Source organism: Myotis lucifugus, unplaced genomic scaffold, assembly GCF_000147115.1.
Source record: "Myotis lucifugus unplaced genomic scaffold, Myoluc2.0 scaffold_279, whole genome shotgun sequence".
NCBI classification, from domain to species: Eukaryota; Metazoa; Chordata; class Mammalia; order Chiroptera; family Vespertilionidae; genus Myotis; species Myotis lucifugus.
This window is the reverse complement of record NW_005871327.1, coordinates 1,638,932-1,650,051: the sequence shown is the minus strand read 5'-3', so window position 1 is coordinate 1,650,051 and position 11,120 is coordinate 1,638,932. Positions and strand designations below refer to the sequence as shown.

The 11,120-nt window shown below is 50.8% G+C and overlaps 1 protein-coding gene across 1 annotated transcript in view; it reads left to right on the top strand.

The window, feature by feature from the left end:
- Positions 1-650: 650 nt before the first annotated feature.
- The window catches only part of ACP6 (acid phosphatase 6, lysophosphatidic), an 18,110-nt gene continuing 7,640 nt past the window's right edge, over positions 651-11,120 (top strand). Inside the window, exons 1-4 of the mRNA XM_006099618.3 lie at positions 651-1,359; positions 8,654-8,782; positions 8,892-9,022; positions 9,315-9,394. Of these exons, the coding sequence (XP_006099680.1) occupies positions 1,141-1,359; positions 8,654-8,782; positions 8,892-9,022; positions 9,315-9,394 (559 nt within the window). The 5' untranslated portion in view covers positions 651-1,140. The remainder of the gene's footprint in view (positions 1,360-8,653; positions 8,783-8,891; positions 9,023-9,314; positions 9,395-11,120) is intronic.

Sequence of the window (11,120 nt, the reverse complement as noted above, 5' to 3'; positions counted from 1 at the left end):
ACTGGTTAGATGTGACATATTCAGACTCTCTCACAAATGTCTCTCCTCTCAACGTGACCTTCGCCTTCAGATGGACACTGGTGGTCAGATTGTGCCCTGTTGCCAGGATCTGGAACACAGGCCCGGGGTAGCTGTATAGTCAAGAGGACCAGACCCGCAAGCGGGTAAGGTTGGCTTTCTTCTTTGTAACTTAAGGTGCTTAGTCACTGGGGCACTTGCAGACAAGGCCTGGAGTTTTCCACGAGAAAATAGTCTGGATGTAAGGAAACACATCCGTGAGTTCAAAGTTCTGCGTGCTTTGCGATGATTTCAGTCTCTTTAAAGACGGGGTGTGGGGGGGGGGGGAGGGTCAGTAAATACAGATTAGCGCCTAGCGCTCCGCTCTTAGCTTCAGCAATCCCTACTTCCAGGACTTGGATGAAATCTACTACGCGTGCTAAACCCAAAATACTGCCCTCCACACCCAGTTCTATCACTGTCCTCCATTCCTACTCTACCCGCCTGGCAAACTAGCGGATTCACTCCCAGGGCAGCGGCCACCAGTCCCGGAGCGGACAAGTACCAGCCGGGAGGGGGCGGGGCGCGAGGCCCCTCCGCGCGCAGCCTTGTGGGAGTTGTAGTTCTCACAGCTCGACTGCGGGACGGGCGTCGCCGCGGAACTGGTTCTCCCGTGCTCCTCCGCGCGGCGTCGCGGGGAGCGGGTTCGGGCTGCGGGCGGCGGTGGGTGCGGGGTGCTTGTAGAAAAGTGGAACCCAGCCGTCTGTTGAGGGGTCGCTGTCGCCGAGGAACTCAGGCTGGTTCCGGTCCCTTCCAGAGTGCGGGAGGCCCAGGTTGGAATATAAGTTTAAGGTTCCGAGAGGCGAAAGATTGGGAACTGAGCGCCCCCCGCCCCAGGCTGCAGCTGGAGCGGCCGACCCCACACGGGTTAAAACTCCCAGGGAGCCCTCCTCTCCCACCGGCTCCTTACCCCCTCCCCCCCTGGGGACCCAGGTCTCGGAGCCGTAGCGGTCCCAAATTGGGGGGCTGGATGTGCGCGCCCGCCGCTCCCCGGGAACTAGGGGGCGGCCGCTGAGCCCCGAAGCCCGCGAGTCGTGTTCGCCCCCGGCCGCCGCCTTCCGAGGGCAGCGGAGGGGCTTCGCCATGGTCACCCGGGTGTTCAGGGTGCGCAGGTGGGCGCCCGCGGGCGTCCTGGCCTCGCTGGCGTACTGGGTCCACCAGCGGCGCGCGGCCCTGGCCGAGCTGCGAGGGCCGGACGGCCAGCACCCCGTGGACCGGAGCCTGTTGGAGCTGAAGATGGTGCAGGTGGTGTTCCGACACGGGGCGCGGAGCCCGCTCAAGCCGCTCCCGGTGGAGGAGCAGGTAAGCGGTGCGCCCGGCGGGGGCCCTACGGAGGCGGGCCAGGCGCCGTCTGGGGAACACACACCTTTGGAATTTTATCCTCTCGGAGCCGGGTTCGGGCTTGGTCCGGACGAAGGGAAGACAGCAGGCGCCAGGTCACCCCCTGGCCCGCCACCGCTGCACCCCTGGGGCTCCCCGGGCTGCGGCTGTGCAACTTCCCGTGCGCCCCTGACGGCTGTGCCCACGCGCTGCGTCTGGTGCCTATAAATCGCCTAGGGATTTATCTTGTTAAAATGCAGATTCTGATCCAGCAGGGGAGGCTGGGGCCTGAGGTCCTGCATTTCTAACAAATATTTGTGTGACCTCAAGTACAAGGGTGTAGTGCATTTCCATGTGACCGTTTTTAGAAAGTTGTCAAAGAGTTTCAGTGACTTGTGACAGGAACCAGCCTAGCCGCGATCAGAGTGGGGAACAGAAGTCACTGATTTGGGGACAGCTTGCTCAGGGTTTGCAGGAGACCGGTTGAGATTTCCCTGACGGCTTTTTGGTAACAAGTGCAGTATCTTGGGGTTCTTTTCTAGTTGGGGTTTCTGCGGGTAAACCTATTGGGGAGGGGATTTGAGGTAGGAAAAAAGTTAAAAATTGGCGACTCTTGTGGTTCTAAGGTCTTAAAACATACCCGGTCAGGAAAACTATGACTAAAGCACAAATAATTAGCTTTTTAAATAATCACCTTTTCTGGATTGATTTCTTGGGGAGAGCCATCGAAGGTCTCTGACCTCTCATGGCAGGAGGGCCTGTGATGGAAGGACTGGCTTTCAGTGCAAGTGACTATGCAACCTGAACTCCTCAGGCCCCGGCTCTCTCTCTCACCTGTGGAGGCTTGTGCACTGTCAGTCCTCCAGGTCAGTGGATGTCCCATCCTGGTGGCCGGCTCTTCAGAGTCGCTTTCCAGAAACCTTCGGGCTGTGTCCTCACATTGTGCACTGAAAACCAGTTCTAAAGCTGGCCACCGAGGACGTCCAACCTTTACAGCACCTCCCACATTAGTAAATCTTGGGTGGCACTTCCTTCTCCTGCCGGATTTCTAGTTAGCCTTTCACTATGGCTGTCCCCTTTCTGGAGCTGAAATTTCTTTTCTTCCCCCCTCCATTCCTTCCTCCCCTCCTTCCTCTCTCCCCTTTTCTTTCTTTTTCAGTCCCTTCCTTTGCCTTTGTATATTAGGTCACTACATGTTCCTTATGATTTTGCACATAGCCCATCTCTTTGCACTCTCCCTTATTCATTTATTCTTGGCACAGAAAAACTGGAAAATAACATATAGGAATAGAGGACTCGTATTAAAGACAAAGTTATGAGTAGTAGCAGAGAACAAAATGTGAATGTCTAGGCCTGGACTTACTTGTGTACAGTAATGTACTCCCTGGAGAACCTAAAATTTTTTAAGTTTTTTTTTTTAAGGGTTTCTCTTGAGCCAGGGTGGGTGTGATGGGTATCTTTTGCTTTTATGTTGCAGTTGTAGCTCAGGAAGAATGCCAGCTTCATCCGTCTTCTGTCTGTATAGCCACGGAATAATGGAACATCCGAGTCCATGGCCTCACTTTTCAGTTAGGAAAGGCAGTCACCTCTCCTACCTGCTCACATTCTCCAGACTTTAGGCAGATGCACTAAAGATCGTTGATTATCTCGTATGAAGTCTTATGCACACAAGTGGGGGGTGGAACAACTGTCTGAGCTACGAGCTAGTGTCATTGGCCTGCTATCACTTGTTTTTGGAGCTCTTCTCTCAGGTTTTCTTTTCAAGATTCAAATTATTAGAAGTTGTTACTGGGATTTTCTAATCTTCCTGGTTCTACTATTAATTATAGACAAAGGGACTACCTGGCAACAGTTCTAAAACTAAAATTGCCTTTGGTAGATGTTTCCAGACTTCTGACTAGTTTGTAGATAAATATGTGACCAGTCACTTCAATCAGTTATCTCAGAAATCCTCAGAAAGTGGCTTTGTGTAAAACTAGATGTTTTATTGAGTTGTTTTCTTGTGGCTTGAATGGCTGTGACTTAGCTTGTCTTCCTTTAGCTCTGCTCTGGAAATAAAACTCTGGAACTTGATTGGCCTTTTTTTCTCTCCTGATGATTAGATTAGATCCAAATACATATTCAAAAGATAAATTTGTCCCTGCTTTCAGGTTTCCCTCAGCTCCCCTCCAGATGGTGGCAAAGTGGCCTCCAATTCAGGCAGGTTCCTCAGGTTTTGTAAAATAAAATTCAACCTATCTCAGCTCCACTGTTGATTGAGGCATTTGGTTTTATATTTACTTGATAATGTAAATGAGCAGGGAAGCATAATTTAGTCTTATTGTTGCTTAATACCTATTCACAGCTCACTAAGCGAAGGGTTTTCAGGAAGCATTGCATGAAGGATGTGCTGGTCAGTTTATTCATTCCTCTGGAGCAGTGGTTCTTAACCTGGGGCACATTGGACTCAATTGGGAGCTTTAAAAAGTACTGATGCCTGGGTTCTCTCCCAAAGATTTGGATTTAATTGGCCTACAGCCGTGGTCGGCAAACTGCGGCTCACGAGCCACATGCGGCTCTTTGGCCCCTTGAGTGTGGCTCTTCCTAAGCCTTAGGAGTACCCTAATTAAGTTGATAACAATGTACCTACCTATATAGTTTAAGTTTAAAAAATTTGGCTCTCAAAAGAAATTTCAATCATTGTACTGTTGATATTTGGCTCTGTTGACTAAGGAGTTTGCCGACCACTGGCCTAGAGCAGCGGTCGCCAACCCGTGGTCCGCAGACCAGTGGTGGTCCGTGAGGTCCAAAAGGTTGGCAACCGCTGGCCTAGAGCACCCAGTCATGGCATAAGCTGCTCTGGTGAAGCTTTAGAAGGTCTGGACTAAACATTAAAAAAGTTGAGGCTCCGACCCTAGGAGATCTGGCTGTGATTGGCTCAGGTGGGATTCAGACATTGGTAACTTATTAAAAATTTCCCAGTGACGCCAGTGTGTGGTCAAGGCTTAAGACCATTGCTCTATTCTAAAAAGCTACACCTGGAAGGTTTTTGTTTAGTTTTATGTAGATTTTTCTTTTACTTGGAATGTAGCATATTGATGCCAGAATAGTATTGTCTTCATAGGAATATGCTTTGGTGAGGTGCTCTCTCTCTCTGTTGAGGAAACAATGAGAACTGTCCCACGGAACTCACTGCTGTGACTACTGAAAAGATGTCCGTTATGTTACTCTGCCCTCTTTATGGGGACCCTTGGGAGGAATGTATGTTAGCAATAGAAATGGTGTTGGCTTGCTTTTATCTCGAAGCTTGTCTAGCTGATCAAGTTTCTCCTTTTACCAAAAAGCCAGAAAGCTTAGTGTTGAATCGTGGCCCACCTACAACATGTATGTGGATCTTCGTGGTGTGCATTTTTGAGTAACTTTATCACTGCACCCACTTCTTTTTGTTCCTATGCTGTTAGCTTTTGTCTTTCTTGCTTACTTTGAATTGGTTGTCTAAGGTTTTGCTATCATCTGCTTTAAGTTAGTTCTTGAAAATGGAGTGTAAATAATTAAGTAAAATTATAAAGTTAGTCTTTGCCACTAACACAGGAACAAGAATGAGAGTGTATATGTGGGGTGGACATTGTGTATGGAACTGATGTGCTGTTCATTCTTGAAAATCTGAACACGTGTGCTCTAGACTTGGCATGACCTAGATTTTCAGGAGCCATTCCCGGGAAACACCAAAGATCCTCTTTTGGAAACTGTGCCTAACGGGGAGATTTCTCAGGCTGACGAGGCCCTGTGGGCTTGGTGTCAGGACCTGCGCTAGACACTGGGCTTACAAGGCTGGATAATTCAGTCTGGGCTGTAAAAGTTACAATGTGGTAAAGGAGAAATTCAAACAGATTCCAGTTATGGGACTGTGCAGGGAGCACTGGGAACACAACAGAGGTATCTCAATCTTAAAATGTCCCAAACTGAACTCGACTTGTCAGCTGTTCTTCCGTCTTGATCTTGGTTTTAGTCAAGAAGTACCTCCATTACCCTTGTCACCTTAGACACCCAGGCTCAAAATCAAAGTAATTTTTATTTATTCTTCCTTGTTTACCCACCAACATAACCCCCAAATAAACCTTTTAACTACTCACTTGCCAAGTTTGACTCACATGTCTTGCACCAACTCCTTCTATTCCTGCTGCCGTGGATGTGGCCTTAAGCTCCATCTACTGTGTTGCAGACATCTTGAAGCTGCCTTTTCCGCAGCCAGTCTCCCCATTTCAGTGTGATCTATACCTCCGGCTTCCAAACTATTTTAGGGAGCCTGTGGGCGAGGGGGATGCTGAGTGGCTGGGGCTCTGGGTTCCCGCTCCTGCTTCAACTAGGGAAATTCCAGTGTTTGCCTTTACATATACATAAAGTTAAACTCTATTTGGCATTTACTCTAAGAAGTTTGAAAACCGCTCCCAGGTTGAGGCAAATCAAACTACTTCTTTCCTATATACATTCTTCACCATTGCTCAAGCTTTCTATGTTCAGAGTGGGGCAAAAGTAGGTTTACAGTTGTGAGTACATGAAATACAGAGTTTATCCTAGCATTATTATTTATTAGTTATTGTATTATTTTCCATACTGGAGGCTCAATGCACGAAAATTCCCCAGCACTTCCTGGGGAGGAAGGTTCAATGCACTTCCTTCCCCCAGCTGCTGGCACTTGCTTCCCTCCTCCAGCTGCCAGCAGGCACCCGGGACCCGGGCTGGCTTCCCTCTGGCTGCCCACAGGCACCCGGAACCCGGGCTGGCTTCTCTCTGGCCCTGGCTTCATCAGAAGGATGTCCGGAATGACATCCCGTATAATTAGCATATTACCCTTTTATTATTATAGATGAACAGCTGTAAACCTACTTTTTCCCCACCTGTATTCTTGAATTCTCAATACCATTCTCTCCTCTTACCCACTTTGTACTCTCAAGTCCAGATCTTTGCTTGTCTAAATCCTATTCATTTCAGATGCCATTCTTTCCATGAAACTTTTCCGGAATCCCCGGCCCAGAAGAGCAGGCCTGTCTTGCCTTTGAACTACTGTGGCCTTCCTTTGGTTTCTGGTAGCACATGATTTCTATTTTAGTGCTGCTATCACTTACATTCATGGCTTGCTGTCTCTGCTAACCTGAAAATGCCAAAAGGCAGTCATGTTATCTCAATCTTGGTATCTTCCACAGGAGCCGGAGGATTGCTGGAGCTATTCATTGTACCTATTGGGTGCCAGGCCCTTTGTTGGGCACCCGAAATGCAGAGGTTGTAGACGACCCAGTCTCTGGTCTTAGGAAGCTAAATCTACTGAGCAGGACAGTCTGGTAAAGGAGCTCTTCTCATACAGTTGGTAGAAGCCACCAAAAAAGCCACCGAGGCCTCTGTGGGCGCCAGGGGCCATGGTCATAGCTTCTGGGAATGTTTACGCTGTCTTCTGGAATGAGCAGAAGTCTTTCCAGATGAAAGAGAAAAGAAATTCTAGGTAGAAGAAACATGAGGTTGAAAGGCCAACAGGTGTGAGGATGGTGCCATAGGAAACAAGGTGTGTGGCTTGAGAAGCACTGTGTAGGGCAGGGGGAGAGAGAGGGGCAGGGGCTGTCACGCCCTGTGAGCCCTTGACGGGTTTTATGCAGGAAAGTGATAACATCAGAACTTGGGTGCGATCAAAGAAGGAGCAGTGATTAGAAGATAGTAGGAAGAAGGTCTCCGCTCTGAACACCCCACCTTCTGATGTCGGTTGCTGCAGCACCAGCAGGGGAAGAGACTGGTGTTGGAGAGGAGGTGCAGGTGGGACTGAGGCCATGCCTTCTGGAAGAATGGAGAGCTTCCCTGTACGAAGAGAACCTGGGACTCCCCGTGGCACTCTCCTGGGATATTTCTGGGAGGGGGTCCAGATAAGTATAATCATCTATAGTAATAAAAGCGTAATATGCTAATTAGACCGGATGTCCTTCTGGACGATCTTCCAGACGAAGCCGGGGCTGCAAGGGAAGCCCGGGTCCCGGGTGCTAAAGGGAAGCCAGTGCTGGCAGCCAGGGCCTACTCTTGCATGAATTTCGTGCATTGGGCCTCTAGTATGGGACATAATAGCTTTTCAAATGTTAGTTTTAAAATAAAACAAAGTAGTGGGAAATTGAGGTAAATATTGTTCTTTTGATTGGAAGTGCTGTAGTAGTTCGGGTAAGACCATCACTGGAAGCTGGAGTAGTCACTGATGGGAAGTAAGACTTGAGTTATCACTGAACCTTGAGAGAAGTTGGATGGGCAGTGGGGACAGGAGTCCCTCTGAGCAAGTAGGGAAGCCAGCTGAGAAGAGACGCAGGGGAGCAGTGGGCATGGTCTGGCTGGGAGGGGAGGAGAGAGGCGGAGGCAGTACAGCTGGGGGCGGGGCTGGACCAGGGCGCAGAAGTCCTAGAAGGCCAGGCGCTTCTCTGAAACATTAGGAGAAGCCACTGGTGTGATGAAGGTGGTCAACAGGCGGTTATGGAAGGATGGGTTGCGGGGTGCGGGGGAGGAATCGCGTAGGCTTGTGCCTCGGGGTGAGGTTTGTACTCCAACAGTGAGATGGAAGAAGGACATTGGAGTGACCTTCTAGCTAGCGATCAACAGGCATGGTGGGTCAGTGAGGAGAGTCAGAGATTTGAGTTTGGGGCCATGGTCATAGCTGGGTATGGTCATAGCATGTGATGTTCTGGAAACCATCACAGTACCGTTGGAGCGGGAGCCAGATTGCAAGCAGTGAAGGAAGATGGCGAAGGAGTGGAGGTTTTGTAAGAGGGCAGCGGCTTGTTTGAGAAATCGGATGAAAGGAAGGGAAATACGGGGTGGTTACAGGGACATTAAGAAGAGTCCTTAAGGGAGGGACATAGACACCTGCAGGCTGATTCCTTAACAGTTCTTACAGGTATGTGGTCACTGAGATTATATTCATTCATTCATTCATTCATTCATTCACCAAGTGTTTATGTGTCGGGCATCCTGGCGCCTTCTCGCTTTACTTCAGTCCGGACTTAGTGCCAGGGCAGCCTCTTACCTGTGAAGACTAGTGTGGCAATGATGGGCGCGGACTAAGGACGCCTGGAGTAACCCCGGCCTCTCTTCCTTTAATTGGAGCGAGAGTCAGCGTTTCTTCCCTTCTCTCCCACGGGAAAGCTGCAGGCCTAGTGTCAGTGCGATTCCAGCTGAGTGTTCCAAGCGCTGTGGGATGTTCATGCTGTAAGTTCCAAGAACCTTCTAAACAACGGCTCTTTTTGGTGTGTGTTTCTGTGTGTGATTACAACAGGCAGAGTGGAATCCCCAGCTACTGGAAGTCCCACCGCACACTCGGTTTGATTACACCGTCACCGATCTGGCTGGTGGCCCGAAACCACCTTCTCCATTTGACTCTCAGTACCGGGGGACCGTCCTGAAGGTGAGCACCGCCGCTGCTCCGGAAGCCACTGCAAGCTCGGATGGTCTCCCGGGGCTGGGCGCAGACCGAAAGGTGCTCTCCTCCTCCTCCCGGTTTCTCCCCGCCTCAGGGGGGCATGTTTGCTGGGCAGCTGACCAGTGTGGGCATGCGGCAGATGTTTGCCCTGGGCGAGAGGCTGAGGAAGAACTACGTGGAGGACATCCCCTTCCTCTCGCCAACCTTCAACCCACGTGAGATCTTGTGAGTCACTTGGAAAACGGAGGTCGCGGGAGCGTAAGGTCTGGAGCAGGAGGAAGCCGGTCCTGACGCCCGTGGTTCCCATCTGACCCGAGGTGGTTTGGGCAGTTTCCCTCATAAAACAGAATCCTGTGGAAGGTGGCCATTGGCGGTCACACCCATTGGCTTTGGGGTGCCTTGGGCAGCCATCCCACAGAGAGAAGAGTTCTTCCAGCCCGTAGCTCTGTGGACCTAGGTAGCGTGTAAGTAATTAATCTTCCCTTTTTGAGTGCCGCTACCTTTTTGTTTTTTCCAGTGTTCGTTCCACTAACATGCATCGGAACCTGGAGTCAACGCGGTGCTTGCTGGCTGGGCTTTTCCAGTGTCAGAAAGAAGGTTCGGATTAGAGTCTAAACGTCTTTTTCTTCTTCATCCCAAAGCCCCCCTCCCCCCCTTCCCCTGGTGCCTGCTCCCCTGGCCTCCCCTGCACGCGTGGCTTCCGTGGCGTTCCTGCTCCAGTGGCCCTTCTAGAATGGCTCCCGCCTGGCCCGCCCACCTCCTTGGCTGCAGAGTGAGCCAGCTGCTCCGATGGGGCTCTGCCGCCTGACTCCTCCTCACCTTCTGCACAAGCTGAGGAGGCAGCCCGGCAGGTCCTGCGAGCCGTGTGGGGCTTTTTGCTTAGAGGAGACCCTGCTGAAAGGAAGGAGGGACCCTGGCTGGGACCGACGCCTGTGCTGCTCTGGCTCGGTGGTCAGCCATGGTGTGACCCAGGGAGTAGCACCAGCACTCGCTCGCCTTTCCTGGTGAGGAAGTCGACTGAGTTTGGGTGTTGACACATTCAGCCACCGAGTGATCGCAGCGAGCGGTTCCCAGCCCTTTCCCCACCGAGGCCGCATCTATCATTTCCCTCAGGGCCCCATGTACTGAGGACTCTGCCTATCAAACGAAGCTGCATTTCGTCACATACAGTTGATTTAAATGTACATTTCATGGCTGGTGTGGGTTTCAGCGCATCATGACCTCACTCATATTAAAATACGACAATGGTGCCGTAAGCCAAAGGCGCTGGTTCTTTTGTGCAGCTTCTTTAGCGGTATCTCAAGTAGATGTAACATGTCCTTCAGGCTTTTAAAAATATAGATAAAACGGTGGAAACCTCCAGGCCCGAGGAGGCTGGCCTTGCTCCCAGCCGGGTTGGTGGTGCTGCTGCTTCTGGCTGAGGTTGGCTGACGGCCACCAACAGCATGTGTCTGAGGAACACACAGCGGACAGGATGGGCTGCCCTTCCTTCCGGGAGCCCCTGAGCTTAGGAACAACCCACAGAGCCTGGCCTTCCGACAGCTCTTCACTCGCTCTGCTTCTGAAAGGCAGCGTTCTCTTCTCAGAGACAGAAGTATGGCTGCAGAGGGAAAGCTGTTTCTTGGTGGCAGGCTGGTCTGCAGACAGGCCCCATGGAGGCTGCCCCGCTCTCAGCAAGGAAAGACTGTGTCCTCAGCCTCTGGTGTGGCTGCCGGGCAGCAGCTCCCTGCTGGGACCCACTACCGTGGGACTCCCACAGGACTCTGTCACAGCCGCGCCGTACCTCTGTCATACCTTGACCATATCAAGTCCCTATATCAAGGGAGCTGAATAGACCAGAGAACCCCACAAGGTGTTACGATGGATAGAAGTGGTGCAACTTCGGGTGTTGTTTCAGGAGCAAACGCTGAGAGAAACCCCAGAGGGTTGTGTGTGGGCAGGGCATCAGGCTGAGGGAGACGCCGGAGGTTGCTGGTCTGTCCATGTGGTCAGCCATTCAGTCAATGTATATTTGAGTGCCAACCCAGATGTGCCTCATTTATCATAAATTGGAGGCCCAATTTCCAGACCCCAATACCAGATACCAGATAAAAATTATCATGTTATATTAAAGGTATAAATTACAGTTATTATTCTAACATTTAAAGGACTTATGTGCACCAAACATTACTCTAAGAGCTTGGCATTTATGAACTCTCTTAATTCTTGTAATCACCCTGGGAGGTAGGTACCGTTGTCATCAATTCACAGATGAGAGAACTAAGGCCCAGAGAGGCGCCGTGACTTTCTCAGGGACACAAAGCTGGTGGATGGCGGAGCAGGA